Genomic DNA, 13,105 nt, shown 5'->3' with positions numbered 1-13,105 from the left:
ACAAGGCACAAAAGTATGCTATAGGTATACAGTTGCTTATAAATGGTCATTCTTAGTATGCTGCTTTGGGTTACTGCAAAAGTACCACTATATGGTGGTTCATACCAAAATGTATATTCTGTCAGCTAATGTTTTTAAATAGCCTAAACTAACCATGAAATTACAAAAGTATATTTCAGTGTATTGCAAATGTGTCTAATTTAAGTAGACATGTCAAATATAAATTACATCACCTGAGGAGGTCAGCTGCTGCAATTAAACTAGATATCTTCACAAGATTTTCTATTTTCTATTTATATCTTTAAAATAACCCAATTATTTTATATTTTATTTTGTTTTTTTATGTATAGCATATTAAATAGAACTTCGTAACTGATATCCCCTGAGGATGTAAAAAAAAAAAAAGTGTTATGCTTGCCTTTTCATCTAAATAGACGAGTATCTGGCGATGCAGTTCAGCCTTCTTCTGTTTCTCGTTAGAAGTTGAATTGAATTGAATTGAATTGAAATTTTATTTGGAACACGGAAGAGTAGTGAATACAACACAAAACAATAACAATCAATAATAAATAAATGTAAATAAGAAAAACATGCATCCCCCATAATTAACAAGATCGAAAGGGAGTAGGAAGAAGTAAAAACGTATTCAATTCTACCCCCTATACTATATTTCATTATGATCAAAATTAATTAAATTTCTATACAAAAAACAAAAGATCAATATATAAAAATCAATAATAATACATCCTCACACCTATATACACTGATATAAATATACCCATTTATAAATTAATATTCAGGACTGTCTCAGAAAATTTGAATATTGTGATAAAGTCATATATTTTCTAAAAAATGTCATACATTCTGGATTCATTACAAATCAACTGAAATATTGCAAGCCAATATTCACAATATTCTAATTTTCTTAGACAGTCCTTTATACCCATTTATGAAATATATATCAGTCAACAATATACAAAAAAGAAAAGAAAACAAACAAACTGTATCCCTGTATCTTGTAAAAAATCATTTGTTTAATATTAGTTTTTAAACTGTTTGATGCTTTGACATTGCTTGGCTTCAGATTGAAGAGGTAAGAATAAAACCGCACAGCGCAGGAGAAATGTGGAGGGACTGGTTTTGAGACAGGAAGCTGCAAGTTCTCTGCCTGCCTCCTTAGGTCACGTGGTTCCCTGTAAAACATAACCTAAAGTCTTCATTTTTTGGACTTCATGTTCCAGTCAGCAGAAAAAAACTGGTGAGTTTGCCCTCGTTCCTCTTCTGCTGCTTTTAAAGGCGCCGAGACTCAAAAGTCGCCACTTTCTCTTCTCTTCTCGTTCTTTTTATCTTTCACTTTCTCTGTATTTGTGGTGAAGGAGCCGCAGTGGGAGGTTGCGTGTTTCTCTCTCCGTAAAGCCTGATTTATGGTTCCGCGTTACGCTGCGCGTCGCTGCGTACCCTACGCCGAAGGCTCTGCGTTGGTGTAACGCGGAACCATAAATCAGCCTTAACTCCGCATCTCGGCCTGAGACCTCTCTTCATCACCAGGAAAAAAAAACTCTCCACATTGAAAGAAATGGACATAAACATGTTTAGTTTGTGATAAATGATTACCCATTTGCCATTTATAGATTGCCTTGATTGCCTTTTCTACATGATGAAATGATGATCAGCAATGCAACGTTTATTTCTCTGTCACAATTCAACAACCAGGTGATTCATTTTGCATCGTGGAGACGTTAAATCATCACATTGTAAAAATATAAAGCATGATTTTAAAAATGTAACAAAAATATCAATTGATAAAATCAGTAGGTAAAATATGATCAAATTTCTAAGTTTAAAAGTACCAGTTCAGGTTTGGATCTTTATTCAGGTGCAGCTGAGGACAGGTGAGTCTCCAACCTGGACTTAAATGAATAAACTGTGTTTTTGAGGCTTTCTGGGAGTTTGTTCCAGACATGTGGATCATAGAAGCTGAACCAGGTTCTCCATGTCTGCAGCAGAAACTGCAGTTTAATATAGCGCCTGTTAATAATAATAATGATGATGATTGAATTGACATTTTATTTTGAACATGAAACAGTAGTGAATACAAAACAAAACTAATAATCAATAATAAATACATGTAAATAAGAAAACAAAATAAACAAATATATGAATAAAAACATGCATCCACCGTAATTAACATGCTCGAAAAGGACTAGGAAGAAGTAAAAACGTATAAATATATAAATAAATATATATATATATATATATATATATATATATATATATATATATATATATATATATATATATATATATATATATATATATATATATATATATATATATATATATGTATATATTGTTGTAGCCAATTTAGAGTTGTGCTGTGTGTGTATGTATGTGTGGATGTGGGTGGAGGTTGCCATTGCATCACCTGCGCACCTGTGCACCAGTTGGACAGCCCTAATATATATATATATATATATATATACATATATATATATATATATATATATATATATATATATATATATATATATATATATACATATATATATATATACATATATACACACACACACACACACACACATACATACATACATATATACACATACGTACACATGCACCTTTTGGATATATATATATATATATATATATATATATATATATATATATATATATATATATATATATATATATATATACATATATATATATATATATATATATATATATATATATATATATATTGTTGTAGCCAATTTAGAGTTGTGCTGTGTGTGTATGTATGTGTGGATGTGGGTGGAGGTTGCCATTGCATCACCTGCGCACCTGTGGGCATAGGAGGTAATTGGCCATCAGAGGTTAGGTAAGGGAGACACAGGTGATCAGGTGCAGGGGAATGTTAAACAAACAAACAACTCATAACGGCATGATGATGATAATAATGTGTACTTTAACACCAATGTAAAGTGGCCTTAAAAAGGCGGTTCATGCTCGAAATCCCTCCAATGTGGCGGAATTACAGCAATTGTGCAAAGATGAGTGGGCCAAAATTCCTCCACAGCGCTGGAAAAGACTCATTGCAAGTTATGGCAAACGCTTGATTGCAGTTGTTGCTGCCGATGGCCCAACCAGTTATTAGGTTTAGGGGGAATCACTTTTCCACACAGGGCCGTGTAGGTTTGACTTTTTCTATCACCTTAATAATAAAAACCATCATTTAAAAACTGCATTTTGTGTTTACTTGTGTTATCTTTGTCTAATATTTAAATTTGTTTGGTGATCTGAAACATTTCATCACACAACTGTATATAGCATCTATAACAATACAAGTTTAGGAAGAAAGAAACCTGGACCAGGATCTGGATCATAAGGGGGGAACCTCCTGCTGAAGACCAGCTGGGTAGAGCAGGAAAAGAGAAAACAGACAGAGAGAATGAAGAACAGAGAAAGGAGAGACACAGACACAATGGCTAACTGGTGCACTACAGGGATGACTGTATAGACCGATGTAGACAGCAGACACTGAGGTGGTCAGAGGGGGGACTGCAGGGCTGCATGCAACACCTGTCAGGATGTCTGAATAAGTTAACTCCTGTCTAATTCTATTTCTTAACCGAAAGCAGCTCTGGTTTAGTTGATCGCAGGGTTTGTTAAAGTTCTTCTACCTCTGAGAGTGTGGTTCTGATCTCACAGTTTCTGCTTTACCCCTTAGACTGACTGAAGTCCAGATGGATGGTTGCGTGGAGGAAGAGGAGGACAGACCAGAGTCTCCAGTATCCAGCTGTGTGTCTCTGAAGAGTGACTGGTCCAAAGATCAACCTCCAGACTTCAGTAATGAACCTGGACCTTCAGACACAAAGTAAGACAACCGTGTTAACTGATTACATGACTCTTATTAAAGGGGACATATTGTGGAAATTTGCCTTTAAGGCTTGAGTATGAAACTTTGGTATCTGGGGCACCTACCAGACCAAAAGTGTGTCTCTTTAAATTAGTTGATGTTTGTTGAGGTGCTATCCTATATCCGATGTTGTCCTGTTGGCTTCATCAGAACTTGGACCTTCAGTATGTGCTGGGGCGGTTTGAAGCCAAGTGCGAAGCGGTGGGGATGAGAATCAGCACCTCCAAAACCGAGGCCATGGTTCTCCACCGGAAAAGGGTGGCATATCCTCTCCGGGTGGGTGGAGAAGTCCTGCCTCAGGTGGAGGAGTTCAAGTATCTCGGGGTCTTGTTCCCAAGTGAGGGAAAGACGGATCGGTGCAGCGTTGTCGGTGTACTGGACCGTCATGGTGAAGAATGAGCTGAGTTGAAAGGCAAAGATCTCCATTTACCGGCCAATCTACGTTCCCACCCTCACCTATGGTCATGAAATTTGACTAAAACTAATGACGAAAGGACAAGATCGCGGATACAAGCGGCCGAGAGTAGTTTCCTCCGCAGGGCGGCTGGACATTCCCTTAGAGATAGGGTGAGGAGTTCAGTCACCCGGGAGGAAAATTCCTGAAGCAGCACGCCACCAAAACCTGGATGAAAAATAATCCAACAACCAATGAAAATCAATGAAAAAACTTTGTTGAAAATAGATTATACAAACATTGTAAGGATCTCCTGCAGCAAGCCTGCACCATGAGCGGCACTGTTCTAAAGGTAGTTCTAGAATAGTCTGTAGAACTATACTCGTGTGGTTCTGATATCACATTGTCTGGTTTACCTCTCAGACTGACTCAAGTCCAGATGGATGTTTGCGTGGAGGAAGAGGAGGACAGACCAGAGTCTCCAGTATCCAGCTGTGTGTCTCTGAAGAGTGACTGGTCCAAAGATCAACCTCCAGTCTTCAGTAATGAACCTGGACTTTCAGACACAAAGTAAGACAACCGTGTTGACTGATTACATGACTCTTATTAAAGGGGACATATTGTGGAAATGTAACTTTAAGGCTTGAGTATGAAACTTTGGTATCTGGGGCACCTACCAGACCAAAAGTGTGTCTCTTTAAATTAGTTGATGTGTGATGAGGTGCTACCCAAGTCACAATGATTGGGAGAAACTGAGCCTTTCAGATTCTGGTCCTGTCCCTACGTCAAACCAGGACTTCAGTCTGACGACCAATAATGATCCACAGCAGACCTTCCTTTTTTGGACGTGTCCTGGCTTCACAGAGCCAAACAAGTCAGATTTGTGGGAGCAGCAGTTAAGAGATTCGTTCTGACCAAAAGTTGTCTGTACAGAACATCAAAATATTCTGCGTTCCTGCCTTCAACAGACGACCAATCTCCTATTAAGAGACGGATCCATACTGTTCATGACTAATCCACACACGATAAAGATGTAGCTATTTTCTAAATATTTAACAGAGGTGTATTTCTTTTGTCTTAGAGCAGGTTAATAGATGTGTCTTTGCGAAGTTAATACTCCCCCATTCCCCCAAGCATGAACCCAGTCAAACATGTACGGCTGCACTGCTGTGTTTTTGAAGGAGGTACGTTGTTTCCATCTGTAAATGTTTTCAGGCGGGATGGGATGTGTCATCCACACTGCTTTCTCCATCACGGAGAGGGAAGAGCAGAGAAGTGGCTCATCTGCTTTTAAAGAGACGGGCACAAACAGATCCTGCTTCAAGTGGAGTAGTTGAACTATCACAGGGTCTTGTTCAAGAGTGAGGGAAGGATGGAGCAGGGGACTGACAGGTGGATGGATGTGTTCCAACTATAGAGGGATCACACTTCTCAGCCTCCCCAGGAAAGTCTACGCCAGGGTACTGGATGGGAGAATTCAGTCGATAGTCGAACATTGTATTCAAGAGGAACAATGCGTTTTTCGTCCTGGTCGTATAACACTGGACCCTCCGCAGGGTGCTTGAGGATTCATGGGAATTTGCCCAACCAGTCCACATGGGTTTTGTGGATCTGGAGAAGGCATTTGACCGTGTCCCCTGCTAAGGCCTGTCCGGTCTCTATATGATCGGAGCAGGAACTTGGTTCTCATTGCCGGCAGTAGATCAGACTTGTTCCCGGTGCATGTTGGACTCCGGCAGGGCTGCCCTTTGTCCTGTTCATAATTTTTATTGACAGGATTTCTAGGGCAGCCAGGGGCCGGGGGGATCCGGTTTGGGAACCTCAGCATTTCATCTCTGCTTTTTGCGGATGACGTTGTCCTGTTGGCTTCATCGGACTGGGACCTTCAGCATGTGCTGGGGCGGTTTGAGGCCGAGTGTGAAGCGGTGGGGTTGAGAATCAGCACCTCCAAAACCGAGGCCATGGTTCTCCATCGGGAAAGGGTGGCGTGCCTTCTCCGGGTGGGTGGAGAGGTCCTGCCTCAGGTGGAGGAGTTTTAGTATTTTGGGGTCTTGTTCCCAAGTGAGGGAGAGATGGATCGGAGCAGTGTTGTCGGTGTACCGGACTGTCATGGTGAAGAATGAGCTGAGTTGAAAGGCAAAGCTCTCCATTTACCGGCCAATCTACGTTCCCACCCTCACCTATGGTCATGAACTTTGACTAAAACTAATGACGTGTGGTTCGGATCTCACAGTGTCTGGTTTACCTCTCAGACTGACTCAACTCCAGATGGATGGTTGCGTGGAGGAAGAGGAGGACAGACCAGAGTCTCCAGTATCCAGCTGTGTGTCTCTGAAGAGTGACTGGTCCAAAGATCAACCTCCAGACTTCAGTAATGAACCTGGACCTTCAGACACCAAGTAAGACAACCGAGATAGGAGTTGATCCTACCAACTTCAATAACCTGTCCTATTTTCAATCTACCATTTATCTCTATACTACTTGATAAAATTAGTTACTATTCAAATTTTCACATCCCAGCTTTCCCCTTTCACGTCAGGCATACCCCAGGGCTGTGGGCTGAGTAATCTCTGATCTTTTGCGCTTCCTTCCGCCCTTTTCTGTTTTTGTTAACTTCAGTTCCTGTTTTACTTTGAAGGTGTGTCTTTGCGGTTTTGTTTGATTTGACCTTGTCTTCCTGATTGTTTGGATCTGTGTCTTGTAGGCCTGTGTTGAAAAAATTGATTCTCATATTAATTCCTAAAAATTGATTCGTATGTCTTTTTTTTTTCCCCGTGTCTGCACATACATTAATGGTTAATACCCTGCTGGTAAGAACCTAAAGCATATATATGTGCATTTTTGATATAAAATACATATGATATATTTTTTTAATATGTCACATATATTTATTTTATTAATAAATGGACACGTGGTCAGGAGGCCCTCACCCCCCTCACCCCCTCACCCTCCAGACCAACGACCCTCAACCCCCAGGCCAACGACCCCCACCCCCCTCACCCTCCAGGCCAACGACCCCCACCCGGCGAGGGGCCAGCCTGCCCGGAGAGACAGAGCCGCCCCGGCCGCCGACGCGGGCAGGTGCACCCGCCCCCACGAAAGTGGCCCTCCAAGACCAGAAGGGCGTCCCGCCGCGGAGGCAGCGGGGGGGACCGGAGACGGGCCCGGAGAGAGGGAACCCCCCAACAGGGAGGGGGGGGGGGGCGGAGACGGGCCCGGAGAGAGGGAACCCCCCAACAGGGAGGGGGTAGACCGTAGACGGGCCCGGGGAGAGGGAACCCCCCCAACAGGGAGGGGGGGGACCGGAAGCGGGCCGGAGAGAGGGAACCCCCCAACAGGGAGGGGGGGGCGGAGACGGGCCGGAGAGAGGGAACCCTCCAACAGGGAGTGGGGGGGGGACCGGAGACGGGCCCGGGGAGAGGGAACCCCCCCCCAACAAGACCCGCGTGGACCCGACAACGGAGGGCCCCAGACCCAGGCATCCCATTCATCCATCCATTCACACATCTATATTCTATAATAATAATAATAATAATAATAATAATAATAATAATAATAATAATAATAATAATAATAATATAGTATACTACTAATAATAATAATAATTTTTCATACCACACTCTCACCGACAAAGACAAGGACACTCATTCACTCCCCGTTTCCCCCTCCCCGGGGGTTCCAGCACCGCCAGGTAGCCCCCAGGCTGCACGGCGAGCCCCGCCAGGACCCGGGCAGCGCAACCACCCCTACCAATTCGTATGTCTAAAGATCGATTTTTTTAATTTCTTTTTTTAGATTTTTTTAATGTATTTATTTTTTTATTACATTTTCCCTACGGTGAACTTTAATCCCAGTAGTCTCGTCATTTAATTCACACATGCGCTGTTGCAATTTCTTTCTTTTTTTGCACTTTAAATGGCTATTGAAAGGCATATTTGAGTTATTGATTTCTTAGTTATTTATTTACAAAAAACTTTTGGAATTTTTTTGTTTTGTTTGACACGAGAATAACTAGTGCCATGTTTTTGGCTTTAAATATGTTTAAAGGTATTCTAACAATGGGAATCGAATCGATTCTTGACATTTGAATCGATCCCCAGCCCTAGTTTCTTGTCTTTCACTTCCTGTCTGCTGGTCCAACTGTTTTCCAGTCCTGTTTGTTTTCTATCTGGATGATAAGTTGTCTTTTCAATGGCCTTTGTTCTTGTTATAGAGGCTGTTTTGTATTCCTTTTCTGGATTACTGCCTGAGCAGCGCTTTAAAGGGGACCTATTATGGCATTTAATGTATATTTTAAACAGGCCTTGAATGTCTTAAAAACAATCAAAAGCTTGTTTTTTCTACATAAATCAGCAATTCAGCCTGTTGGCCATGTCTCTAGTTTTACCGCTTCTAACCTCCTTCTCTGTGAGGGATTCTGAGGGGCGGGGCTATGATAATGAGGCTCTGTGCTGATTGGCTGCCTGAATGAAGTGTAGCAGGGGAGGGAACAAAGCCTCTCCGGGCTGAAGAGCAGCGGCTCCGTACACAAAGCGTGTCCCATGCGAGCGAGCGTTAGCGATAAAATCAATTCCATAAAGCCTGAATTAGGGTCCTGCGTTAAATCGACGCGTACCCTACGCCGTAGGCTCTGCGTTGGTGTAACGCAGAACCATAAATCAGCCTTTAGTTCCCTGAAGAGGGAACGGGTCACCTCGTCTTCACACTTATTCACACAGGAAGATTTAATTGAATTCTAAACAGGTACACCACAGTTCTTTACTCCGATTCCTCATCATTTCATTTCTTATGTTACAAGACAAATGAATAAGAGATAAGATAAGATAAGATAATCCTTAAATAGTCCCACAGAGGGGAAATTTGCAGTTTACAGCAGCAAAGGGGATAGTGCAAAAACAAGAGGCATGTTGTTGAATCATGTTAACTGTAAAGAAATCACAACACTGAATTTTCACAAATGGCAACTTTATTGTTAAAAAAAATAAAAGAACATAAGTTGTATATAAATAACATGTTTTTGCACTATTGACATCCACTGCCAATCCAGGAAACAGGAACACACGGAGGCACACGTCAAGCACTGGAAATCTGCAACAAAAACCACAAACAAAACACAAAACCAACAAAACCAATGCGGAGCCGACCAAAACACAAGCAGCAATCAACCCAAATCACAGTCTGAGCTAAGCTACCGCTAACTAACCCCAAAAACTACAGAGCGAGCATGCAGGTGAACAAGCCAGTATGTATGTCTATGTGTGCGTGTGTGTGCGTACGTATGTATATGATCATGCGTGTGTGTGTGTGTGTGTGTGTGTGTGTGTGTGTGTGTGTGTGTGTGTGTGTGTGTGAGTATGCGTGCGTGTGTGTGTACATGTCTTTGTGGCTATGTGTGTGTGTGTATGTGTGTGTGTGTATGTATATGTTTGTGTGGCTGTGTATGTGTGTGTATGTGTATGTATATGTGTGTGACTGAGTGGCTATATACTATGTCTGAGTGTGTGTGTGTGTATGAGCGTGTATATGTATGTGTGGCTAAATGTAACTGTGTGTGTATGCATATGTGTGGCTATGTGTGTGTGTGTGTGTGTATGTGTGCATGCATGAATGTATGAATATGCATACGTGTACGTGAGTGTGTATATGTCTATGTGGCTATGTGTATGTGTGTGTGTGTGTGTGTGTGTGTGTGTGTGTGTGTGTGTGTGTGTGTGTGTGTGTGTGTGTGTGTGTGTGTGTGTGTGTGTGTGTGTGTGTGTGTGTGTGTGTGTGTGTGTGTGTGTGTGTGTGTGTGTGTGTGTGTATGTGTGTGTGTGTGTAATAAACCAAAAAAAGCTCCACCTGAAGTGTATCTATAGTGGGGGAGGGGGGGAGCAACCCCGCCACCTGCGAGACCACGGGCCGACCAGGAAAAACCCGGAACACAGGCCACCAGCAACCCCACAGAGGGGAGAGGTAGGAAGGAGGCAACCCACTGCCAGCGAGACCCCCCCCCCCGGCGGCGGCCGAGGGGGCCCGCGGGCGTGGGCCCCCACGACACGGGAAGAAGCAGCCAGGGATCTCGCGGCGCCGGACCGCGACCCAGACAATCCCCGGCCACCCGGTCCGGGCCGGACACGTGGCCAGGAGGCCCTCACTCTCCAGGCCAACGACCCCCACCCGGCGAGGGGCCAGGAGCACCCACCCCCACGAAAGTGGCCCTCCAAGACCAGAGGGGCGCCCCGCCGCGGAGGCAGCGGGGGGGACCGGAGACGGGCCCGGAGAGAGGGAACCCCCCAACAGGGCGACACCCTGCGCGGGCCCGACAACGGAGGGCCCCAGACCCAGGCATCCCATTCATTCATCCATTCACCTATCCGATATCTATACTAATAATAATATGATATACTATCACAATAATAATAATAATAATAGTAGTAATATAATAATAATAATAATAATAATAATATAAATAACCATCTTTGTATGACATAATATTAATAAATTATTAAATTTAGTTGTCCTGCCAATGGAGGCCCAAATCCTCCATGGCAGGACCCTTCCATACCGCATTCTCACCGACACAGACGCACATTCACGCACCGTTTTCCCCTCCCCGGGGGGTCCAGCACCGCCAGAAGGCACCCCAGGCTGCACAGCGAGCCCCGCCAGGCCCGGGTATCCCGACCGAAGCCAGGAGGCAGGACCAGCAGAGTCGGCCGTGAAAAGACAGTTGACGGGGGCCGGCCCTCCGAGCCGGGCCAGGGCCCCACCATACCTCCACGGGCGCCACCGGAGCCCCCAGACGGAGGGGGAACCGGTCCAACATCCCCCCATGCATACTGACAACATAAGACATAGACACCTGGGAATGGTGCCACCACACCGCCGCGCCCGCCCGCGCACCCCCCGGTCAGGAGAGGCCCGATCCCCGGACCCGGCACCACCCCCACCCCCCCCCCCCCCCCCCCGGGGCCACCCCGGCGGACACCCCAAAGGTCACGGAGTCCCCACAGACGCAGGGGCATGCGGCCCCCGCCCAGCGACGGAGGACCAAGGCAGCAATGCCCCCCCAGCGCAGACAGCCACCCCCCACCCAGGCAGGGCACCCCCCGAGCGGGACCCCCACGCCCATGGCCCAGCCCTCCCCGGGAGACCCGGAGACGCCCTAGCCACAGCCCCCCGCCCGAGCCCCCCCCCAGCCACCCCCCCCACTGCCATGAGGTAACCCCCCCATAGGCCCCCAGCCTATGGGGGGCTGGGGGCCCTGGGAACTGATCCTTTTATGAGGGTCGATGCAAAACCTAATTTCTACTGTGCCTCGTTGTTCAAACAGCCACCGCTTCTGAACAATGGCGGAAGCTCCGGCCGGCGGAGTTAGTTGTGGGCGTGGTTTCAGCAGCAGGGGCTGACGAGGCGTGGTTTGCATTTTGGTTACGTAACGAAAATGCGCAAATCTGAACGGCTCGTAGAAGTCACATCACACTGGACCGCTCATCCGGGCGGCTGTACAGACACTGCAGAATTTGGTTGCTTTCCTCCTTCTCTGAGTTGGCAGGCTGAGGGGAGACCACTTTATATATGTTAAAGCAAGAGAAAACCTGTTTTTCATAATAGGTCCCCTTTAAGTTAAAACAACAGACTTTTCTGCAATCTGCAACCCATAGATCTCCTGCATTTGAGTCGTGCAGGCCAAACTCTGTGCAAGAATTTCTTGGTGACTGTGAGAACCAAACTAAGGAGGGTACTGTGAGCTGTTATCTGGTGCTCCAACCCAGAGAAAGAACCATAAAGGAGTTTTTCTTAATTGTTGAAAATATTGTTTTTAATTATTCAGAACTGAAAATCATGAGAAATATTTATTGCTTTTGCTGTATCTCCTGATGCAACACCAGGTAATGTGCTGGAGATCAGTTTCTCTGACAGCTGTTCGAAGATGATTGTAGTGATGAAGACATGTCTTCACAGAGGGAGGAAGAGGAGAGGAGTTTGTGTGGAGGAGCAGCCGTCCTGCTGTCCTTTGTGTCAGGACGTCCTGAAGGACCCAGTCTCTTCCAGCTGTGGACACTGGTTCTGCAGACGCTGCATGAGCTCGTACTGGGACCAGTCTGCTCCACCAGGACCGTCCTCCTGTCCACAGTGTGGAGAAAGATCCAGAACCAGAGCTGGACTGCAGACAGCCAGTCAGAGCAGAACTGTACCAGGTAAGACTGAACATCATTTAATTCATTCATTTCACTTTATTTGGTGTAGAGGGACATTGTACATTGATAAACATTTTAAAATGTAAATATACCCAATTGTAGCCAAAAGGCTAATTTGCATTAGCTGTCCCCCTGCAAGACTCAGTAAAAAGATACAAGCAACATTACACGACACACAATATCAAAAACAATAAAAAATCGCACAACACTCTAATTGGTAATACAATAAACAATTAACGATTACAAAAATGAATCTAATTAATTACAGGATTTATAATTAATGAATCTAATTAATCACATTTTAATCTCATATCTGCTAAAGGTCCCCAAATAAAGTATTTGAATTCTAGAACATTGCAAAATTGCAGTGCATGACTAATCAATTGAATACACTAAGAAGAGAAGATTTGAAATCCACATTTTTATTGGTGAAGTGTGTTTCATAAATGAAATTCAAAAGAAAAAGCTCAAGCACATCAGCAATCCAATTAGGCCAGGTGGATTATTCAAAAATGCAATACAAATACAGTTAAATAAATAAAATTCAGAAATAAAATACGGCTGAGTCTCAAATAGGCACTTAAAGGAGCTTGAGGCAGGATTTATGAAAAAAATTAGTATACGTTT

The 13,105-nt window shown here is 44.2% G+C and overlaps 1 protein-coding gene across 1 annotated transcript in view; it reads left to right on the top strand.

Moving 5' to 3' along the window:
* The first annotated feature begins 1,201 nt into the window (after positions 1-1,201).
* Positions 1,202-13,105, top strand: part of LOC133423535 (NACHT, LRR and PYD domains-containing protein 12-like) — a 34,036-nt gene continuing 22,132 nt past the window's right edge. The window contains exons 1-4 of the mRNA XM_061713744.1: positions 1,202-1,258; positions 3,713-3,859; positions 6,548-6,694; positions 12,243-12,478. Coding sequence (XP_061569728.1) covers positions 3,729-3,859; positions 6,548-6,694; positions 12,243-12,478 — 514 coding nt within the window. The 5' untranslated portion in view covers positions 1,202-1,258; positions 3,713-3,728. The remainder of the gene's footprint in view (positions 1,259-3,712; positions 3,860-6,547; positions 6,695-12,242; positions 12,479-13,105) is intronic.

The sequence above is a fragment of the Cololabis saira genome, chromosome 22 (assembly GCF_033807715.1).
Source record: "Cololabis saira isolate AMF1-May2022 chromosome 22, fColSai1.1, whole genome shotgun sequence".
Classification (NCBI taxonomy): Eukaryota; Metazoa; Chordata; class Actinopteri; order Beloniformes; family Belonidae; genus Cololabis; species Cololabis saira.
This window is presented reverse-complemented; position numbering and strand designations above follow the sequence as displayed.